The 21,466-nt window shown below is 38.7% G+C and overlaps 2 protein-coding genes across 3 annotated transcripts in view; both read left to right on the top strand.

Annotated features, from left to right (window-relative positions):
* The window catches only part of LOC134824666 (uncharacterized), a 99,851-nt gene extending 79,934 nt beyond the window's left edge, over positions 1–19,917 (top strand). The window contains exons 17-23 of the mRNA XM_063836629.1: positions 9,787–9,892; positions 11,814–11,908; positions 12,134–12,285; positions 12,462–12,609; positions 12,861–12,980; positions 18,232–18,303; positions 18,537–19,917. Of these exons, the coding sequence (XP_063692699.1) occupies positions 9,787–9,892; positions 11,814–11,908; positions 12,134–12,285; positions 12,462–12,609; positions 12,861–12,980; positions 18,232–18,303; positions 18,537–18,604 (761 nt within the window). The 3' untranslated portion in view covers positions 18,605–19,917. The remainder of the gene's footprint in view (positions 1–9,786; positions 9,893–11,813; positions 11,909–12,133; positions 12,286–12,461; positions 12,610–12,860; positions 12,981–18,231; positions 18,304–18,536) is intronic.
* The window catches only part of LOC134824671 (protein salvador homolog 1-like), a 201,861-nt gene that overhangs the window by 79,928 nt on the left and 100,467 nt on the right, over positions 1–21,466 (top strand). The gene's annotated exons all lie outside the window — the stretch shown is intronic.

Consider the following 21,466-nt stretch of genomic DNA (forward strand, 5'->3'; position numbering starts at 1 on the left):
TTAGCGATCTTGTTGAGTGTATTATACAATTTCTCACGCGTGAGCCAGCCAGATTCACTACGTATTTCAAAGCTATTTAGATCCATTAAATTATATCTTCTACGTCTTTGGTACAAGCTAGTCTTACTCAGTACAAGCGATAAAAGTTAGTCAGGTGAGCGAATAGTGATTTGTCGGAACAGCTGGGATAGTGAGATGGGTTGTGGCAGAATCGTTTAGTTTAAATTGATCTTGCACCGTGCGTCTTCGTTCTTTCTCTTTCAAGACACAGCTTGCCAGAAAGGTGCTTTGAGTAACATTTCACATGACATTTGAACAGACCTTGGCCTTACTTGACTGGTGTTAGTGGTGTTAGTGGACTTTTACTGAGACATGAAACACACTACTATACATATATAAACCTTTCTGTTTCGCTGCGCATCTATACCACGCTCCTTTCGCACCATTATCCAATTTCCAAACGTGAATGTTTTCGCAAAATTGTCAGAAAATATTTATGAAGTTACTTCTCGATAATTGATAAAGTGGTACTGTTAGACTAACGACAAATAAACTTGCTTATGTTTAACTTTTCTCATTTCTCCACTCCTTTTTTATTTTGAATTATAAATTAATCATAATATTTATAAACACTATCAAAGTGTAGAACTAGAGAAGCCTTAAATAAAGTGTGACAATGAAATATAAAAAACGCTGTGACAGCTAAATAGAGGGGGGGGGGGGGGGGGGGGGGGAAGCCAAGGGGTATTATGGGGAATGCCTTAATGGATTTTGGAAATACCCCAAAATTACCCAAAATTATTCTAAATATTCATTGTGGGCAACAGTTTACGTTTACACAAACCAGTTTCAGTCCATTGTTCAGTGCATGTTGTAGTTGAAATCGTAGTCTGCCTAGATAATAAATTATATCAGGAAAAAAATGTTTAGACTCAACAGCCAAATTTCTGAACTGCTGCTCTGCTCATGCTTCTATGACTTATAGTTATTAAATTATTATATTCCCTTTTATACTTATGAATCTGGTAACATTCCCGTCTAAAACATTTTGGCCCCGGGGCCGGGTTTGAGTCTTGGAATGCCCAATACCTCAAGGAACCGATCGGAAACAAATTTGGCTCGGGTAGAAATTTTAACAATGGAGTATGGTACAGTTTTGCGCAATCGACCACGCTTTTTTTGGCGCTTTTGCGACTTTGAAATAAAACTTTGGCCTCTGATTAGAGCCTAAAGCCACACTAGGGCATAAAGATGTCCAACATTATCACATTTAGGGGTGTACAGCATAATTTCAAAGTCCTATGACATTAGGACATAAGTTATGAGGCTGCACCTATTTGCGCTCTCGTGATAATAGCAACTACAGCACTTTATAATACAAGATATCTTGGCTTCTGAAGCTAAATGCTCAACTTGGACGTTTAAATTTTCAAAATGATCACATTGAGTTGGGCAGAGCATAAAGTCAAAGTTCTCAGTCATTAGTCATCGGATTGCTAAGTTATTAAGCCAAAACACATTTTTACACTGTCGCGTGTTGCGACTGCAGCACTTAAAATCAAAATAACTCGGATTCTGATTGGAGCTTAAATTGGGCAGTGAAATGATCATACTGAGTGGGGTAAATTCTAGTTACGACGTCCTGATCCTCAGGCATCAGGCTGTAGAGTTACAGCTTCAAGATGACGTTTTCAATAATGCAACGCGAGTAATCTCGCTGCTAGGGTAGGCGAGGGTATGACATTATTATGCTAATACCCTTCGGCCTCTTAGAAGGATATAAAACTTAAAGAGGGCAGTCAGGAATCTTCCTTGCCTTCAAACTTTCGATTCACACATTTCCTGGCCTCACGAGTTCTTGGATTAGCCTAGAACACCAGATAATTTTGAACAATTTGGTGACTCGTATACAGTTCTTACAACCACGCTGAATATTTAACTTCCATTTTAGTGGATCTGTCTGGCGTCCTGGTGGATTTAATCGATCGCATTTACCTTTAAAACTATTGTATCATAGCTGAGCGGTATACACTATACACGCTCACAGGCTACCACGTCTTGTGTAACCCAGGATTTCGTTTTGAATCGGACACTTAAAACAACGACAGATGGAATGACTGCAAGGTTTCCAAAACGTAGCCTGGAGAAAAACGGCACGTTAATGTCGTTGCTGGTATGGTGATGGAGAATCTTCCACATATGAAGTTGAATAAACATTAAACCGCTCCCTGCGACGCTGTAGTGACATCAGAGATCGAAGAAGGTCCCAATAATGAAGATCACGCATTCCAGTAATCCTTGCGTTGAAAGTTTTGTACGCTTTCAAGCCCCTGGATGTCACTTATCTTGGAGGGGTGCCATAGCGGGCAACAGTATTCCAGTAGACTACGAACCATCGACTTGTAAAGCGTGAGCATTATGACTGGTGATTTGGTCTGAAAGACACTGAAAACCCAGGCAGCTTTGTCGAACCTTGTTTGCTATGGTCTTAATGTGGGGTTGTCAAGATAGATCGTCGGAGACGAGACCCCTGAGGTCTCTAAGTTGGCCTAAAGATGCGGGTGACTTGTCATTGGATACTGAGTACTGGTACAGTTCACTAGAACAAAAGGACGTTCGACGAGAGCACTGCGTCGATTGTGTCTGTGACAAATATACCCAAACTTTGTCATTTGTGTAGTGCCATATTGTTTTCGTTCAGACCATTTATGACACTATTCAATTTGTTTTGTAAAACAGATACGTCTTGTTCACAGGTTATCGAAATCGATACACGAGTGTCGTCTGCAAAGTATATACACATAATTCAACAACCTAATGTCTCAGGACTTTGAAATTATGCCTCATTCCCTATATAAGTATATAACAGCATAGAATGGCATCTGTAAACAGTTAAAATACATTGTCAAGGCACAGGGGGTATTTTAGTTATTTTGGGGTATTTTGGGGAATGCCTTAGTGGATTTTTGAAATCCCCATAATAGAGTCCCCCACTTGGCTTCCCCCTAAATGCTTTATTCCAGTTCTTTTCATTTCACTGCACTAACGTTTGAGCTAAATTCGAATTCCTACTGCAGCTGTTATGTTTTGTTCGTTTTTCGTTTACAGGTTGTAAAGAACATAGCTCTTTTCGGTCCATGAAACGTATTCAGCGCCAAGCTTTTGTTTATCGGCTAAATATTTAATATCGTACAACGTTGTCCTTAAACGAATTAATAAACTCGATTGATTGATCGAAAGTCCTCTAGGGCCACCCGTGAGGGCTTTGAAACATGTTTATTGTTATCTTACTTATGATTCGAAAGTTTATGTTTGTTTGTACGACCGCCCACGTGCAAATCAGATGAGAAATAGGAATTTACACTTACATAGTAACCATGTAATGGTGTTGAAACGCGCACATGCACGTGCAAAGATTTGCGAGCGAAATTTTGATCGGTTTTGTGGTAATTACGTTGTGATCAGTCAAGCTACATTTTAATGGGCTGTATCTTCGGTCGGTTGTGACTAGGAACCGACCGGAATGTACTTTTGGCTGCCGGACCGGATCTTGCCGGATATCGATTTATTATCCGGTTAGCCGGATTCTGCCGGACCGGAACCGGTGTTAGGAGGGTGAAATATAAGGCAGCCGGAACTTGCCGGATCTTGCCGGAAAATTTAAATTAATCCTTATTATTGGGCTTCTGTCATTATCAATTATGATATTAATCCTAATAAGCCATATAGTTTTTACATAATAAGTTCCGCATTTCTAATTATATATAAGAGCTATACGACCAGACCGATGATGTTTACTGTTTAGGCCTAGCAGTAGACATATGTCAAATATCAAATCAACAAGCAGAACGTTGGAACAAGAGTAGGCAAGTTATTATCAGAAATTATATGCAATTGGGATAATATCCTACCAGACCCCTTGAGCGCGATTGCACGTGTGAGACACAGTTGTTCCCTTTTTGTCATGCAAGTCTGAGTATCAAAGCACAATAGTTCCCGATTCAGGACACAATTGTACCTTTTTAGCATGCAGGCGCACTTAATCACTGGTTAGTTCCAATTAAGCGACACAATAGTACCCTATTCAGGGCACGATAGTAGTAGTACCCTGATTCGCATACCGGTACTCTGTACTCAGTACTGTACTGATAAGATAGTAGGCAGTGGGAGGGAGCAGTCTAGTGATAAGGTAAACCTGGTTAGTGACGTTTCAGTCCCGGTAGATTGAGTAGGTGACATTGTATACAGAGTAGATCTCTCTAGATGAACACATTGGAACCAATCAGGGACCAGTATTCCAATATTGGAACCAATCATTACTGTCGGTACTTATCCTTGTTCTGTATCAACTCTGTCTGACGGAATTCTTGCACATTTCGTTTCCTAAATTCGGGTCAGACTCTGACCCGAGTTTAGGAAACGAAATGTGCAAGAATTCTGAATACCATTCTGACACGTGCAATTCGTGCATGATATTTACTGGTTATAACAGGTTCATTATTGAGGTTACTCTTTATTTCCCTACTTCCGATTTGACACATGTAGTAACATTTGCAGGGAATATTGTAACCTTTCACCGATTGTTAAGTGTAAAAAGACTTCGTTTGCACGATTACAAACAAATATTTCTTACATTTACTTAGCTTAACAAGAAAGCTAAGTAATTGCAGGCCTCCCCTTTGCAACACGAGCTCAGAAGCGGGAGCCCTCGATACAGCAGGTACGTATCGAGAATAAATCGGACCGAAAATTTTCTAAGTCAAAGGTTTTTCGAAGTTTTTTTGAAAACCACTTTTCTCCACGTTTCATTCTACCCTGTTCATTATTAGCCGAAAATATTTTTTTGGTTTTTCAAAGTCCGCACCCACCCTTGACCCTTTGATACTCAATTTTGGACTCGAGGCTTCCCCTGGTAATGCGATCTCGGAAGGCAGGCCTCCCAGCTTTGCAACACGAGCTCGGAAGCGGGAGCCCTCGATACCAGGATACAGGAGATACGAATAGAGAATGACATGGACCGAACATTTTCTATAAGTCAAAAGTTTTTCTAAGTTTTTTTGAAAACCACTTTTCTCCACGTTTCATGCTACCCTGTTAATTATTAGCCGAAAATATTTTATTGGATTTTCAAAGTCAGCACTTATAAGTTATAAGTCACATTTGTTTGAATTTTAGGGATTCGATTTAAAATGTGACGAAAAATACGCATTTCAAGATTTTAGAAATATCCGGCAAAAATCCGGCAAATTTTTTGAAACTGGAGCCGGAGCCGGAACCGGATATTGAAGCCGGATATCCGGCCAGATCTGGATTCAGCCGGATATCCGGTCGGTTCCTAGTTGTGACGGATATTTTTTGATGCTATAAAAACTGACTACCAAAGAATACTATTACCTTCCTCCCTGTTATCACGGGGCACGGGCTTTCTAGTAATATATAAATAATCTTCAAAATAATCACATTAGAAATAATCATAAAACAAAATTATTGTGGGTCATAACTTAACATTAACAGTTGATTAAAGCAGACAAATCTTTTCCGTTTCTATTAATATCTAACTCATTACTTAAAATACATTAACTTGAAACTTGGTTTTAATACTTTCAACACTACTATATAACAAATAATTTGAGGAGGTTCTCTAAAGATGATATTTTATTCGAAGAATTCAAGAGCCTAAACTGTGTATGATTCGCCTCTCCAAACAAATCTCAAGTTAACTTGATAATGATACGTGATCGAGCGATTTTTTAAATGAAATTGATAGTCGACTGGAGACTGGTGAGTGGTGGGAAATTTAATTTTTAGGCTGCAGGTAAAAAATGTATTGTTACTAAATATCTAATGGTTTAACTCTTATTGAGTTGACTGTTGCTCGAAAACTATAACTATGTATATTTATATATATAATATATATATAGTTATAAATACTTTCAACAGTTTTAATACTTTCAACACTACTATATAACAAATAATTTGAGGATGACTGTAATTGTAAAGGTAAATTTTACTGACATTTAAAGTCAAGGCGTTGTTTTACTGATAGTTGTGGCTGACTATTAATATATATATATATAATATATATTGGTATTATACTTGTAGATGTTTATTGAAAATAAGCTACGGTCTGAGTAGGGAGGGAAGTCATTTTTTAATGTTGGTCTTAAACTTAAACTGCTGTTTAAGTTTGACCTAAAGGTTGGTAAATACGGTTCTTTGAAGAATATAAAACGTCTGAAATTATGACAACCATATTCCTCCGATCAGTCAGCGCTACTTATCGGAGCCGTATGACTATGTCTTGCAACTTAGGCCACAGAGGGGGGGGGGGGGGGGGGGCGGGTTGTCCGAGGCCGATGCCAAAAAATTTGTTCGCCCCAGTTGGCAGACCATGTACTACCTGACGCACCTAGCCCCCCCCCCCCCCCCCCCCCCCCCCCCCCCCCCCCCCCCCCCCCCCCCCCCCCCCCCCAGAGCGCCTAGTTTGTCGTAAAATTGAGGTTAACTATAATTGCCTATTTTATCAGTTAACCTCACAAAGGGGGGGTACCAATGGCATAGATGGCATAATGGAGAATTGGCCAATAAAAATTTCCATTTATGCCATAAAACGTATGCCATTTATGCCATTTTTGATATAATACATTTCTATTTTCTTTATTTGTCATATGAATCTTTAACAATCATTCCAAGCGTTATAAAGCATGAAACATGTCTCTTATTCAAGTACTAATAATAATTTGCGAATTTAAAGTCAAATATGAAGACCTAAATTCATGGCATAAATGGAGAATTGGCCAATAAAAATTTCCATTTATGCCATAAAACGTTTGCCATTTATGCCATTTTATGCCATTGGTACCCCCCCCTCACAAATAACTGGTTCTTAACATTTTGTTGCTCTCATCATAAGTTAAACTTATCCATGGGTACCAATTGGCCGTCCAACGTCAACAAAACTATTGTATGCCCTATATTTTTTTGAAAAATTGAGATTAACATATTAATTTCTTAAAAATCAGTCTTTTGGCTCCCCTGAAAACTCCTTTAAAATCTATCTTCTCCTAGAGCTTTCATCCGTTTCAGCTCAAATTTGAAACACATGTTCCTGAGATTTTTTAAATTTAGCTTCTATCTCTTTTTATGAGGTTAACTGTCGAAAATATCGTGATGCGCACTCATTGTAAACCAGGAGGTGACCGGGATTGGCAATTTTGAGCTATCCCGTTCCCGGTCAACCGGGTCAAGTCACATTTTTCATCCCGGTCGCGGTCCCAGTCAAATGCTGATTTATGATCCCGGTCCCGGTTAATTCAGGATTCTTGGTCCCGGTCCCGGTCAATCACTCAAATCTGCCGGGATTTTGACCGGGATCTTTTACATAATTTCATTCACTGTAAGTTTTTACTTTCATTCATTGTGAATTTCATCTTTAAACAACCTCTGAGCCAAATAAAACAATGTTTAAAATTGCTAAACAAGTTTAGGTAACTAATATCGTTACATAACTCATAAGTGCAAAGTAACATCAAGTTTTCAACTCGGGCTACGCCCAATTGTCAATTGGAATTGGAGAATGAAACTGTTGAATAATTTGAGGGATCATTGATTGAGGAATGAGGAATGAGGGTGAACTTGAGTAATCAGTACATGAACATTATTGGTGTAGTACATTAGGCCCATGCCCCATATTGACGGGTTTTTTCTAGTTTTTTCTAATTTAATATTCTAGTTATTACTTATTCAAATTGTTCAATTATAATGTAAATGAAAGTTGCAGCTTTCAATATGAGAATACCAGTTTTGGTCCCGGTCAAATCCCGGTCATCCCGGTAAAATTGGATTGTTGGTCCCGGTCCCGGTCCCGGTAAGATAGAAATCCCAGAAATTATTGGTCCCGGTCCCGGTAAATTGATAATCTCAGTCCCGGTCCCGGTCAAGTCACATTTTGTATCCCGGTCCCGGTCCCGGTCAGGCCTGAAATCATGTCCCGGTCACCTCCTGTTGTTAACCTCATATCTCAGCTTAGGAGCAAAATATCAAAAATCGCCTCATTTTTCTGTTGGACAAGACCTTGACAAACATTTTTGCCAAGTTACAAGGTCAAAAATCTTATCTAAAGTTTTCATTTACAATAGAATTACAGGTAAACCTCTAAATTTGACGCGTGTTATCTACAGACGCCAGACGGGAAACTTTTTTTCGTTGAGGACAAAAGCCCTTGAAAAATTTAGATAGAGCTCTACAACATATCTCAAAAATTACCTCGAACCCCCCCCCCCCCCCCCTCCCCCCCCCCCCGTGGCCTTAAAGGGAAGATTTTATTTATTTTGTATATTATATCGTTATAGTTTTGTTATGAAATCGAGACACCATCTGTTAGTGTTAAACTCAATTTTAAAATACTGTTGATGTCTTCTTGCCGTTTGTCTCCTGGTGCTCTTTTAATTAAATTCTCGATCGCGTTGTTTGATTGCCGGGATGGTATTTGGTTTCACAGTTCACCCTCATGTTCACTGTCCATATTAAAAGTCAACATACTTGTATGTTTATAAACAAAAGTTAAATTCAAATTGTATGATGCGATGTTACAAGTTTATTGCTGGTTCTTTATTTGGGACGGTGTTTGGTTCCACCGTCGTGTCCACTGTCCAATGTCCATGTTAAAACTTATCGTGGGATCATGAGATCCGCCCTCGTGTCCATCCTTTAAGGAAAGTACCGCCATTGTGCCCTCGCGTCCGCAGCCATTGTGCCCTACGCCCTCGTGCCTGGTTCGCGTACAGCGTGAATAGCTTTCATTTTTCTTCTTTTGTTTCTTGAAGCTTTCGTTTGAGCAGAAGATACGGACTGTATATGGAATAAATACTGTTTATAATGGAACTTCATAATTCACTAGTACCACACAAGCGCAATACAAGCGCAATACAAGTGCGATTAAATTAAGTTATCGTGTAGCATTTTTTTTTGGAATGGAACTTAAGTTTTATAATTGCGCCAGCATTTCTAGATATTTTGGTTTTAAGTTAAGCTGTTGTTATGCTAGCTCCAACTAAGTTTTGAGTCAATTTTGACACATAAAAAATAAATAATGAACAATATTGGACCAAGAATAGACCCTCGATGAACTTCATTTGCTATCGGTGGGCATAGGCTTAAAGACAGCTAAAACTTGGGAAACGATGAAAATAATCATCACCATCGTGTTCGCCGTCCTCTAATCAGCCGTCCTTTAATTAGCCGTCCTCGAATTAGCAAGAACAGCTATATATGTCAGTTAAATGGTGTTATGGTATCAGAAATATTTATTTTCGATTTTAACTGAAAAATGATTAGCATAATTATGCCCATTTTGCCCATTTGTTCCTTAACTTTTGTTTAAATGGGAATCGATGGGGTTACCCTAATTCCTTAGATATTGAAGAGCTAGGTCACAAAAAATTTAGACTTTTAACACCATTTGCAGAATGCAGCAAATGACCAGACTATCTGTCATTGGTGCACGCTTTGTTTATGTTTATCACATCCCTATCCCCGCGGATATTACAATAACTTGTTATCAAATTGAACATATTCTCACATGTTGCTATAATATTATGTTATTGATCATGTTTTGTTATTGGGCATTGATGATGATACAACAGTCGAACTTAAGCGACCCTGTCAAATACCAACACTTTCTGGTGACAGTAACATATATCTCTTATCAAGATACATCTCTAATTACCTTTAATTACCCCTAATTACCCTCTAATTACTTCTAATTAATCCTAATAACCCCCGCAGTGAACCCAGGAAATATGGGTCCTGGTGCGCTGGAGATACTGCTTCCTGTTCTAGGAGTCGCCGCTGTCTTCATCTTCGTCGTCGGTGCTTTCTTCTACTTCTTCAGGTATATAACTGACAGTGGGACGTCCAACTCCGAATGAGCAAAAGTCTAATCCCTCACAAATCTATAACTGTAGTAGTAGTAAACCCGCGATGGGGTGGCATGTGCCTCAATAAAAATATTACAATCATTTATTATTATATCAATTTATCGTTAAATATTTCAAAAATATCAATAACGTATGGTTGATCCTTCACACTTGGTAAAATATATAAAAATAAAGTTAATCTACACTAAAGAATAAATAATCTATATTATATAAATCAACAATATTAACTCCCCATCTTCTTGTAGTCATTTATCAAAGCGGTAGAAATCCAAGTAATTTTAGTACGCGGTGCGCAAGGAATTTCGTTTTTAAAAATGTGTAGGCAAGATAAGCCTAAGTGTGGCAGTGAAAATTGAAAAATAAGTTGCAGAATAAATTGCAGTGACTGACTGTCAAATGCATTATCGCAGTTCATTTATTTGACTGCACTAACGTTTAGGATTCTTACAGCTGTTATATTTTGCTAATATTTTGTTTAAAAGTTGTAAAGGACAAAGTTCTTGTCCGTCCACGAAAGGTTTTCTAGGTCAAGTTTTTGTTTGTCCTGTAAGTAACGTACAATGTTGTCCTTGTATGAATTAATAAACTTATCTTGTAACTTAGGTACGTTGAAGGGAAGGATTTTATTTATTTCGTTTATCGTGTTGTTATATAATCGTGGTCCTACGTTAGAGATGCTATAATCGGTGATCCGTAATCTGTTGAACTTAATTTCAAAATACTTTGGATTTCTCCTTTCCGTTTGTCTAAGCGGTGATTTTTCAAATATACTACAGATACTCGATGGTGCTACTCCCATATAACTCTCAAAGTTAGACAGCTTTTAGCAATGAGATTAGGAAGAGCTAAAATTCCTATTTTGTTGAAGATGGATTTTGTGTGAGATGGTAGTTTACGTTTTTCTTTGTCGTAAAAATAGTTATGATATTCTGAATCAGTGGCGCGAATAGCTTTCTTTTGAGCAGAGAATAAAGACTGAATGGAATTTAAAGATTTAGTACCCCAAACAGTAGCGCAGTAATACAGGTGAGATTGAATTAAACTATTGTATAGCATTTTTTGAGCTTTATTCGGAATGGAACTTTTAAGTTTCATCATTACGCCTGCATTTCTGGATATTTTAGTCTTTAACTGTTTAATGTGCTGGATCCAGCTAAGTTTTGAGTCAATAATGACACCTAAAAATCGTTCATGTTCACTTTTCACTAGTCGCTGTCCTTCTATACTAATATTTATATCCTCTGGTAATCTGTTAGTGAATATCATGTATTTAGTTTTTCCTACATTAAGTTTAAGACCGTTGTTTTTAACCCATGTCTGTACAGTATTTAAAACTCTGTTTGCACGCATATTCAGTTCAGTGTACGTGTCGGCAGAAACGATGATGTTTGCATCATCAGCGAAGAAAATATAATGGGCTATATCGCTTACATTTGCAAGGTCGTTTATGTAAATAATGAACAATATAGGACCAAGAATGGACCCTTGAGGAACTCCATGTTCCAATCCCATTTTTTCTGAACTGCAACCGTTGACGTGAACATACTGTTTCCGGTTAGTTAGATAAGACTCAAACCAGGATAAGCTAAGGCCTCTTACACCATAGTGCTCCAGCTTATGTAGCAGTATCTCACTGTCTACTAGGTCAAACGCCTTGGAGAAGTCAAGAAGCAGTAATGCTGACACTTGCTTCCTTTCTAGAGCTTTATGTAAGTTAAACTGAGCTTCAACTGATATTGAGTCTTAAAATTTTCACTAATAGCGTACATTTTGACCACTATAAATTGATTTCCAACCTAAATATGGTTAAAATCAGTAATTTATGAATTGATGAATTATCGATAAGACTGTGTTTTGATAACTTTTTTTCTTCAGATTCAAGACGTACAAGAAGACACCATACGAAGAAATAAAAAAATTGATTAGACCCGAAACATTTAGTCCTTGTCAGCATTGTATGCACAACAAAGGTCAATATCACATTATTTATTAGTATTTTCTTATATATAATAAGGTTATCGTCATCATAAAACAAAGTAGTCAATGGAATATATTTTAATTTACCTGATCAATTGTCGAAATAAATTACCGGTATTTTCTCCTCTTCAGTTACAAATTAATAAATCAATATATTGAACAATCTAAAATTGAAAAGAAATCAAATTAAATTAAATCATTATATTAATTGATTTCAGATCCTAAGAGATGGGATGTGTTCATCTGTCATGTCAGTGAGGATGAAAACTACATCATTCAGCTGAAGGAAGCGTTTGTCAGGGAAAAGATAGATGTGTTCTTTGCTAAGGATGAACTTAGTTGGGGCTGTGAGCTTCACCGAGTTATCAACGTGAGGATTTTTTATTGCTTCAACCTTATTTTCCGTGAAACAAGTTTGCCTTTCAAGCGATCTACTTCTAAGATATCTCTTGAATCTTAACTAAAGTCTAAAGGTGAGAAGAACATAACGATTTCATTTCTTAACACAATCTTTAATAATTACCAAATAAGTCAACCATCTCTCAGGACGGATTACGGGATAGCAAATATGGTCTGGTAGTCCTCAGTAAAAGTTTTGTCAACAAGTGCAGCAAATGGACCTCCTCCGAACTCTCCTCTCTCCATTCTAAGAGCAGACTCTCTACTCAGGACTGCATCTTACCCATCTGGAAAAGTAAGGAGCTGGAACTTTCTTTAAAAAACATTTGAATGAAGATTGGGATTTTCATTTAAGTTATCATTGGTTGGCATATTGCAACATTAAATTCAGAAAACTCGGGCTTTCAACTACCCCAGTAAATAAAATCAGACCGATTTTACGGTGCAACTTTGCAAAATGGTGAAACTTAACCTATTAAATAGCTGAACCGCTTTACTTCCTAAATTCTGATATATTTCAAAATATTTGAATATAATTCCCCGCAGAAGATATAAGCGAGGCGGAAGTGGGTGCGTTTGATATGACCCTAGTCGGGATTAAGGCACTCAAAGAGGAGGACATGTCAGTGGATCAGATGGCAGTGGAGCTGAAAAAGAAGCTCAGAAGTAAGTGTCGTGTGGCGAAATGTGCCGAGGAGGATTGCCTCCCCCTCCTTGCGAGGGTTGCCTCCACTCTGAGCGAGGGTTGCCTCTCTTCCGAGGTTTGCCTCTCTTCTGAGGGTTGCCTTTCCTCTGAGGGTTGCCTCCCCTCTGAGGGTTGCCTCTCCTCTGAGGGTTGCCTCTCCTCTGAGGGTTGCCTTTCCTCTGAGGGTTGCCTCCCCTCTGAGGGTTGCCTCTCCTCTGAGGGTTGCCTCTCCTCCGAGGTTTGCCTCTCTTCTGAGGGTTGCCTCTCTTCCGAGGGTTGCCTCTCCTCTGAGGGTTGCCTCCCCTCTGAGGGTTGCCTCTCTTTCGAGCGAGGGTTGCCTCTCTTCCGAGGGTTGCCTCTCCTCCGAGGTTTGCCTCTCTTCCGAGGGTTGCCTCTCCTCCGAGGTTTGCCTCTCTTCTGAGGGTTGCCTTTCCTCTGAGGGTTGCCTCTATTCTGAGGGTTGCCTCCCCCCTCCGAGCGAGGGTTGCCTCCCCTCCGAGCGAGGGTTGCCTCCCCTCTGAGGATTGCCTCTACTCCGAGGTTTGCCTCCCCTCTGAGGGTTGCCTCTCCTCCGAGGTTTGCCTCTCTTCTGAGGGTTGCCTCTCCTCTGAGGGTTGCCTCCCCTCTGAGGGTTGCCTCCCCCCTCCGAGCGAGGGTTGCCCCCCCTCAGAGAGTTGTCTCCCCTCGGAGCGTGCAGGCAGATTATTGTTATACGTGTGCCATGCTAGATTTCTTAAAATGCATTCTTATATCGAGGAATTATTACTCGAGGGCTTTAGTACAGTGGCTATGGTGAATTAGTACAGTGGCTATGAAGTATGTACTTTAGCACAGTTGCTATAAGTATAATGTACTTTAGTAGCACAGTGGCTATAGTGTGTCGTATTGAAGCTTTACATCATACGAGTTCTTCTATTTCTTTAACTCTTTCATGATAACCAATTCTTTTAAATGTCATGAACTATCTTTCAATAAGTGTGGCTTCCTATAATTTTTATCTGCCAAGCACTTACAATATCAGTAAGTCTTGATTATATTTTAGCGCTAGCATGATGCTATAATTGTTTGTTTCACGATTGCAAATGACTTTTTTGTATCTTGAACTGACAATCCCGAAAGTCAAGTAATCGACATTCCTGAAGTATATCTTTAAAAGACAGACACGACAATTGACGGATCTTTAGATCTGGACACTGGTGGGGAGGTATGTTTGTTTGGACACGTGACAGTAATTCAGGGATATGATTGGTCCCATGTGGAAGCTAATCGGTCAATTGCTATCACGCGTCAGAAAATAAATGGTTTATCTTCCCACCAGCATCCGAGTCTATCAACTCATTATACACCACATTTAAACTCTCAATAATTTCTTAATTTCGCTGAATTTTCGGTATTATTTCAATTATTCATATCACCTTTAATTGTATTGTATCGGTGGTCTATAAAATGACGGGCTATTATGTGATGACATAGTTTAAATTATTTCACTGTTATAATAACAGTTTATTTTATTATTATCATGAAATCCAACACAGTCCGGCATTAGATTTAACGAAAACTTCTTCAAAAATCATAGAAAAATCATAAAACCCTCATTAAACTCATAAAACAACAGGTGGTTTCGTCCTCCTGAGATAATAGGGATGCTTAAGAGTCACGTGATCATTAACTATTTGTGAAGTGTGAAATTGAGCTGGTTACTATGGTTACTATGGTTACTATGGTTACTATGTGTGAACTTGAGCTGGTTTTGTGCGGCCTAACGGCTAACAGTGCAAATATGTCTGGTTCGGCAAATTTCCTACTTTAAACTGTAGAATGTAATGTGCTGAACTTCGTGCTAATTCCATTTCAAGGGGATTGTCAAATTTGGCTAGAAATGGCTGCATTATAGAATTCTTTTGTGACAAGTGAAATAAGCACTCCGGGCTCATTACGATTTGAGCTTTGGCGGCGAACTGCGTCATTATAAGGCTTTATATTCTATGTCGACAGCTCTGTTCGCCACGATTTTAGAGCTTTTAATCAGGGAATTTAATTGTAAAACCTTGCTTGGATATATATATATTGCCGTCCAAAGGATGTTAACGGGACAGAATTGAGATTTCAAAATTTGAGACACAGATTCGGATAGAAGTCAAGATAATATATACAAGTGTCATCGATATCCTTTCTAAAACACTTATGAGTTTAAAAATGAAATTACCTAAGATTACCAGATTTTCTCTTCTGGAAACAGAAAGTTATGAGCTTTATTTAGCTCACTATAGTTTTATCATTGACTGATAATCTATACAAATCTCCGGGATAAAGCCACTCTTCAAAACAACTTCACCGCTAAAAGGCTCCATTATCTGATAAGTGCATCATATTTATGAGTTATTAATAAAATACAGATTACTTTTCACCTACCCGCCCTTTTTGACAATCCCCTTCAAAAAGTCGTCCATAACCAGAAAATCTGCAGCGGTTAGTGTAGAGAGAGAGAGAGAGAGAGAGAGAGAGAGAGAGAGAGAGAGAGAGAGAGAGAGAGAGAGAGAGAGAGAGAGAGAGAGAGAGAGAGAGAGAGAGAGAGAGAGAGAGAGAGAGAGAGAGAGAGAGAGAGAGAGAGAGAGAGAGAGAGAGAGAGAGAGAGAGAGAGAGAGAGAGAGAGAGAGAGAGAGAGAGAGAGAGAGAGAGAGAGAGCGAGCGAGCGAGCGAGCGAGCGAGAGAGAGAGAGCGAGCGAGCGAGCGAGCGAGCGAGCGAGAGAGAGAGAGAGAGAGAGAGAGAGAGAGAGAGAGAGAGAGAGAGAGAGAGAGAGAGAGAGAGAGAGAGAGAGAGAGAGAGAGAGAGAGAGAGAGAGAGAGAGAGAGAGAGAGAGAGAGAGAGAGAGAGAGAGAGAGAGAGAGAGAGAGAGAGAGAGAGAGAGAGAGAGAGAGAGAGAGAGAGAGAGAGAGAGAGAGAGAGAGAGAGAGAGAGAGAGAGAGAGAGAGAGAGAGAGAGAGAGAGAGAGAGAGAGAGAGAGAGAGAGAGAGAGAGAGAGAGAGAGAGAGAGAGAGAGAGAGAGAGAGAGAGAGAGAGAGAGAGAGAGAGAGAGAGAGAGAGAGAGAGAGAGAGAGAGAGAGAGAGAGAGAGAGAGAGAGAGAGAGAGAGAGAGAGAGAGAGAGAGAGAGAGAGAGAGAGAGAGAGAGAGAGAGAGAGAGAGAGAGAGAGAGAGAGAGAGAGAGAGAGAGAGAGAGAGAGAGAGAGAGAGAGAGAGAGAGAGAGAGAGAGAGAGAGAGAGAGAGAGAGAGAGAGAGAGAGAGAGAGAGAGAGAGAGAGAGAGAGAGAGAGAGAGAGAGAGAGAGAGAGAGAGAGAGAGAGAGAGAGAGAGAGAGAGAGAGAGAGAGAGAGAGAGAGAGAGAGAGAGAGAGAGAGAGAGAGAGTATTCTATCACTTGTGGGGGTCATGCAAAATTGAGAGACATGTTCGGGAAGCAAGTGTGTGTGATACAATCTGCACGTGTGAGAGTTGTGTGTGTGTGTTTGCGCGCGCGTGTATGTGTGATCCGCAAATATTTGCACGTGCATCGTCATTGTGAGTGGTGTCATGCTTACTGCTCTGTGTTTTATAGCACTGTACGCTAGATTATATTATACAGTAGCACTCGATTTGTGACCATTTGATTTTGTTGAATCAGTGCTTTAAGCTGGGAAGGGGCCATCTGTCTCTGCAAAAAAATTCTCATCTTTTTCAATTTATTGCAATGTTTGTAGTCTTGCAACTCTCGCCATTCAACCATCGATTTCAATTTCCAAGCGATAGATGGTCCCAATAATGGACCAGTTTTAAGGTGCCCTCAAATAAGTAGATCACTTTGGTCAATAAAAAACCCAAAAACTTTGCTTCTTAGGCTCCGGCACCTGCTGGGGGTGTAAATCGTACGAGTACCAGTGGAGTTCCTCCGATTACAGCTTGGATACCTCACCAGTGGACTCCCTTCACACGACCCTACTTTGAGAGATTATATCACCAGATATCAAATGAAATCAAGATATTTTAGATCATGAGAGAATTTATTAGGTCTCACAACTGCTGTTGCGATGCGCGCCGTGTTTCGTCATGATGACGTCACGTGAGACCGTCACGTGGTGTTGTTATGACGTCACGTGGTGTTGTTATGACGTCACGTGGTGTTGTTATGGCGACGCATAGTGTTGTTTGTACCACACGATCACGTGGCTTGTAACCCACTTGTTCAATAAAAAGACTGAAACTTACCCTTTGTGTTGGCCGAGAACTGGCCAGAGATCACAATATCAGTGGTCAAAAAGCAAGGAAAGACAGATTGTAAGATTTAAATTCAATGCCGGACTGAATTCGCCATTTCGGGCCGAGTAATCACCTCCCAACCATCAATCATTTCAATCATCAAATAAAAAATTGAAAGAACTGTCGAAGATTGTGGTTATGATTAATTTATTCTTAGTGCACTATTTAGCAAAATATGCATGGCAATCGTCTCCCAAACATTCAAAAACTTAGAAGCATTATATTCAACCTTTTAAAAGGTTGCATTTTATTGAATGACGTGCAAATTCTTGCATCATCAAAAAATCTGTTATTATCATTTCCACTTTTACAGAAGCAACCCAAACGGAATGATGAACGATTGATTTCACATTAACTAATTTTAAGCTGCAGTTTTTTTTTTCATTTCAAATATACCAAGTAAATGCTTGTGAAAATATAATGCGCTCTTTTAAAAGTTTTAATGTTTCGCCAGAGAAAAAAATGTTTGTTTAAAGTAACATGTTTTAGGGGACCTAACGGTAGAAAGTATACATTATTTATATGTTAATGATTTAGTTTCTTAGTTCACTGTTGCGATGTTTTACTCTTTAACAGGCTGTCTTTAGATTCCATGTTCTATTTTTCTATTCACATTCACATCAAGGTAGATTATTACTTGTTAACTAAGTTTTAATAACTTAACGGTAAGTTGTTGACTTAACAACTGCTTAGTGCAATCTCTAATAACGGTAAGCCAACTTATTAAAGGTAAAGATTTGAAGTAGAAATCAGCTGACCAATGATGAGTTACCGCATTACAACATGACTATTTTTGACTTACCTGGCTCTTGACTTTAACTATTGATTTTACTATATTTTTCGATTTTAGATAGTTGAACAAATCTGTGGAAGGGATTATGAACATAACCCTTTTAAGTAACACCTTTCAAGTAACACTTTTTAAGTAACACTTCTCCCAGATGACGGTTGCTGGGGTTGCTCCATGAGGAAGCTTAATAATCAATCTAGTGGAGGATCCACTCCAAAATCAGGTAAATTTAATGCAAGAATTTAATTTAATTCAGGAATTTAATGCAAGTATTTAATTTAATTCAGGAATTTAATGCAGGAATTTTTACTTTTTAAACGTTTGCCAAAAAGTCTATAAGTCGGATCTTTCAGCTCACACATATTCAAACGTTATTTACAATCATAACTATTAGCAATCGCCCTAGAGTGATATTTCATCGATCGTTCAATAACCTTAAAACGGGCATATTCTCAGAAGACGCCCCGCTGATGGGACTCCCTCTAAACGCCCCGTCAGACGACGAGGAGGGTACAAGTGTGTAGCAGAAACATGTCTCACTAGTTGAGACACCTACCTGTCTCGATTGAGACACGCTCAACATCCCACCAGATGCAGAAACACTGGCAGGGACGCAGATTGAACGGCGAGCTTTCCGCGCGATGGTGTGTGATCAAAAAACAAATTTTATTCTTTGTAATAGATGCTGAATCGGCTACCGGACAACTGAACCCAATTTAGACTACCCCTAACTCTAACCCTAACCCTAACCAATTAAGCTGATTGGTTAGTATGAACTAGGTTCAATTGTGTTCATTTGTCGGTCACCCGCTGAATCGGTTGTTAAAAGAGCGAACATAAAGAAGATTGTGTCTCTTGTGATATATATATATATACCACCAAGGCTGATATCTGCTCTGAATTACCTGGTTTATGACGTCATTTTGGTCTCCAAAATGCTTCAAAATATTCATCTTATCCTCGGGAATGGTTTATGTTGAACTCTATCGATGACCGAGGAAAAAACTTTATGGTGTTTTCCATGAGAGATCTTGTATGGATATATTTATCATCCCGCTTTTGTGAAAGTCGATAGGAGTGCCCAAAGGAAGGTCTTCTATCATATTGATAGGGACTCTTTGAAAACGATGTATCTTTCCCGTCCTTTCTGACACAGCTAGTTTTATTCAGATCTGAGATCCCACTTTTATGTTTACATGTGTTCGCAGATCTGGGTAAAATCGGATAACTTTAACTGCAAACGATTTGTTGATTTAATTTAACTGTGTCTTTCAATGGTCACATATTCTTATTTTCGTAAAATATAAGATTTATATAACAGGGTGGCTTGTAGATCCGGATACTGGTGGGTGAATCATATTTTTTCTGACATGTGACATATATTGACCAATCAGCTTCCAGAATTGACCATTTAAAACACACTAATTACTGTCACACGTTAAAACAAATATGGTCCACTTTCCCGCCAACATCTGGACCTAAACTGCAGCGAAATGAGGCTATTAAGTTATTACTAATTTTCTTTTTAATTTTGGTTCCGAAATTTTTTTCGAAATTACATTTCCGCTAAAACATTTCAGACCTATCTGAGAAATCCGAAAATGTCCATAAATTCTGCCCCTTTTCGAAGAATTATGTACACAAGAGCCGCGTTTTTGCGCCACTCGCATTCCAGCAAACTGCTAATAATGCTGCACGTGGCTACCCCGCAACTTTCTAAATTTAACTGGTTTCGGTTTGCTGCATTGCCATTGCTGAAAGTTGAAACTCATCCCACTACTTTGGCTGTTTGTGTTATGATATGTAAACGGTTATTATCTGTACTCTCTGTAAAACTTAAGATATCTTTTACTTTTAGTACATAATATTTTTGTAGGAATTCGATGCATCTGAGCAGTGCTCTTTTAATTAGGGGTCGTTGACATATTACGTAATTACGTAATCACTTAATTACATATTATATAATTACGCAATCACTTAATTACATATTACGTAATCACTCTGGACAATTTGGAACCCCCTCCTCCCTCCGTAATCATTTTTACACATAGCTATTGTGTCAAAATCACTCTAGCGTAATCATTTGAAACCCCCCTCCCCCTCCCCCTCCCCCCTCGGCTGATTACTTGTGAATATGTGAACGACCCCTTGACAGTTGATTGGTAATTTATAATCGTTTTCAATGATTCAGTGGACAGCTATTATAGAGGAGCGTAATAGTGAGAGTTGGCCGAAGTTTGTTTTTTTCAAGTGGTAGCAATTCTATTTCAAAGATTTTATTGGTCGTTGTTGACAGACTTATCACGTAATTGGCCAGTTAAATCTTCGAATTGCAGCAACGTGTCAAAACAATTCTTGCGCTATTTCTTAGCCTTAACCAAAGTAGTTGACTGATAGTTATTTGTAGATATTGAAGTGTCTGATAGAATGCAAGATTTGGGTTGTGTATAAACAGTAAAATATAAATGAGGAAAACTTTAAAACAATATTTCTTACTTCAAAATGTTTCCCGTTAACTGATTTATCGTGTTAATAGTCATTTAAACTTAAATTGTCTTTAAAATTACACATTTGTTGCGAAAATAACAAGTTCGTGTGGAAATTATATCAAATAATCCTTTTAAAAAAACTATTTTTGGTTAATGGTCACGTACTCGAGTTTCATCTTAAATTTAGCTGATAGTACGCGGTTGATAAGTTTATCTTTCAAATGCTTTACTGTGTAAATATTTATTATATATTACTTGACTTATCTACACTGATTTGGTATGACCGATAGTGTTCTTTATTTTATGTTTGGTTCCGATTTACTGAATTGTAACCCGTGAGAACACCGAGCAACACAGCTTTTATCAACTGTATATACAGTATAGATGGTATGTGACTCCAAGGATCCATCATTTTAGCATACCACCATTGCATCTAATACTATGCTTGAAATTATAAAGCCTCTTCATAGACTTTATCGAGTTACTCTTGAAGTTGAATTCTTGCTCTGGAATTTAGAAATTGTTTTAAGCCAGATGCTCACCCGCCAAGATTATGTTTCATTGTTCCAGGATTGGCAATTGTCTGCTTCGTTTTTAGTTTTATAACAAACTGATACATGTCTTTTACTTCACATACGTCGTTTACTTTGTTTTTACGGTTACTACCGGGATATGTTAGTGTTACTAACTGGGAATATTGACAAAGTAAAAACTCATTGTTTTTTAAGTGACTCATTACGCAGTTTAAATGTTAAATTACACTGCTTACCTACAACCTAGCTCGCTGATTGTTACTCTAGCTTCTCTCCGCTAATTACCTGGCACGCCAATCCCAACGCGCCGCGCTCTTTTCTTACCGGGTGACACTCGTAAAATATTTGTTTCAAATAGACCGTT

This window comes from Bolinopsis microptera, chromosome 13 (genome assembly GCF_026151205.1).
Source record: "Bolinopsis microptera isolate Bmic1 chromosome 13, MBARI_Bmic_1.0, whole genome shotgun sequence".
In the NCBI taxonomy this organism is placed as follows: domain Eukaryota; kingdom Metazoa; phylum Ctenophora; class Tentaculata; order Lobata; family Bolinopsidae; genus Bolinopsis; species Bolinopsis microptera.